Raw genomic sequence first — 2,403 nt, 5'->3', positions numbered from 1 at the left:
CATTTCTTGATAACCACGACGCGTTATGTCTGTTGATACCTTGGGCGACTTGAAGGTTTGGGCGAGAATAGAATAACAGCTCTAGGCGACCGTATGACATTCTATTCGTTCAGATTCTGGGCGACTTGCAAACTTGGGCGATGGCGTTACCGCATTTTTGGGCCCTCTTATTTGGGCCTTCACCTTGATTCGTTCGATTGGACTTCGTTCTTTGGGCTCTCTGATTTGGGGATCCTCCAATTGGGCTTTACTCCTTGGACTGTTCGATTTGGACTGAATTTTTATGTGTCAACACTGTATATGAAAATTTAGCTTTAGATTAATGATTTTGAGTTAGTATAAAACATTATGTTATCTTCAAGTATTTATACATTTCATACAACTAATGTATTCTTTTACTAAAAAATGTTCCATATACATATACAAAGAGAACGATTTTGCTAGATTAAGCGCTTGTTTGGTAGATATTTTGATAATTGATTTTTTGATCGTTAGAGATAAAGTAAGTCCTATCTGTGAGAGGAGAATTCAAAAATGACGTTTGGAACTTGGAATAGTAAAATAACGATAACAAAAATTGATTTTAATTGACTTAAAATTTATATCAAACAAGCGCTAAATATAACATATTGAATTATACAACATATGACAGTAAACTACAAAAGAAGTAATTTATTATCTTGTTTTTTTTTCAAACTACTAAAAACCGACCGTATTTGTTCAATTACATAAATATATGTCTTAGTACATAGATTGAATGTAGAATTTAGCCATTAATGAAAGAAGTTACGGTTTTTTTTTTTTTTTTCCCCTACAAATTTCTGCTAGAAATTTTGGAACGCTAGGAGGCGGGTTTCAGTCTTTATCGAGAACACACGCACAAACCCTCGTACTCTTATCTTCTCACACAAACTCGCGTCCGAGATCCCATTTTACAAACCCGAGCTCAGTTCCAATGGCGATTTCCTTGGGTGTTTCCTCGAGCTTATTGGTGGGGGGTACGGCCTCGTTGGTGAAGTTTTCTTCTGCAACTGTTAAGATCGTTCCCTCTAACCTGCGCGCTGTGCGCACGGTGTCTTTAGCTGCCGCGTCGAAGCCGGCTACCACGACCAAGAAGCGCGAGCCGAGAGGCATTACAAAGCCGCGCCGTGTCTCGCCCGAAATGCAGGCGTTCCTTGGTGGTCTCACTGAGATTCCCCGCACTCAAGCTCTCAAAGAGATTTGGGCTTACATCAAACAACACAATCTTCAGGTATATATATTGTTGCTTATGTAAGTGTATAGAAATTCTTGTGTATACATGTATACATTTTTTTCCTGTTCTAAAATTTAGTAAAATTAGGAATCAAGGCCGGTCCCGAGAATTTTGAGACCATGGGCGACTAATTATTTCGAGGCTATCAAGCATAATTATCAAATAACGAAACCAATCCAAATGCAATGATTGTGTATGGGAAATTAATAAGTAAAGAAATGTAAGAGTGTGTTGAATTATAAAGCAGGCCAAATCCACTGTGAAGGCAGTTAGGAGTATATTTACCAAAGTAGAAATCTTTACCAATTACAACCCCTATTCTCATTTAACATTCGACAAAATTAAGAATCAGTTTTACCTCGGATAAAGAATTTGAAAAAGGGGGGCAATGAAACTACCCACTTGCAACTGTTTCGTGGATTGTGTCACTGACATTCTCGTCCTCTAAACTAACAGCCAACTTCATGACCGCCTCTTTTTAGGCATTAATTCCCAAAGACAATTGGAACAGGAACCTTTACGTTGCCTATTTATACACCAGATAATAGGCATTAGTGGGATTTTGAGTTGTTCCAAGCACAAGGTAAATGTATTAATATTTTAGGGATTTGGTGGGTTTTGGGCCATTTTTTTGCCTTGGGCCAGGGCCGGCCTTGTTGGGAATATAGTTAGACAAGTTTCTTTGGTCCTATAAATTATAATACTCTCAGAATTGATCATTAAACTTAATTTGTCTTCACGAATATTAGTATAAAGTGAAATTTGGGTTGTTTTAATAACCACTTTCTGGTTAGAGCCTTCTCTCTTTGAGTTTTTTACTAACCTACTGTCTTTTTCTTTTATGTCTCCCCCATTAGACGTGGGTAATGTCTGTTGTTTGTGAATAGATTTGGGATTTTATGATCAATCATGCTTGGTGTACACCAAGTTTAACATTTTGCCTCATTTGACAGTTAAGGGAAAAAAAAAACAGTCTTCCCTCCAATCATTTTTTTACAACTAAGCAAGTGTCAACCATGATGTACACTTTGGAAACCTTATGGACGAGGGCCAATACAAAATTAAAAGTTTGAAGACAGAGAGGGGCATGGGCGGATTTAATGGTGGGTCACTGTTGCCCAAGTCCAAATGCACTAATTTTTTTTTTT

At 37.5% G+C, this 2,403-nt stretch overlaps 1 protein-coding gene across 1 annotated transcript; it reads left to right on the top strand.

The window, feature by feature from the left end:
* Nucleotides 1-821: 821 nt before the first annotated feature.
* Nucleotides 822-1,291, top strand: LOC111377384. The gene has a single exon (XM_023000459.1). The coding sequence runs from the start codon at nt 956-958 to the stop codon at nt 1,274-1,276; it is 321 nt and encodes a 106-aa protein (XP_022856227.1). The 5' UTR covers nt 822-955; the 3' UTR covers nt 1,277-1,291.
* The last annotated feature ends 1,112 nt before the right edge of the window (nt 1,292-2,403 follow it).

The sequence above is a fragment of the Olea europaea genome, unplaced genomic scaffold (assembly GCF_002742605.1).
Source record: "Olea europaea var. sylvestris unplaced genomic scaffold, O_europaea_v1 scaffold16494, whole genome shotgun sequence".
In the NCBI taxonomy this organism is placed as follows: domain Eukaryota; kingdom Viridiplantae; phylum Streptophyta; class Magnoliopsida; order Lamiales; family Oleaceae; genus Olea; species Olea europaea.
Note: the sequence above shows the minus strand (reverse complement) of the source record. Positions and strands in the feature narration are given on the sequence as shown.

Coding starts and splice junctions, on each gene's coding strand:
- LOC111377384 (XM_023000459.1), top strand. CDS start 956: ATGGCGATTTCCTTGGGTGTTTCCTCGAGCTTATTGGTGGGGGGTACG.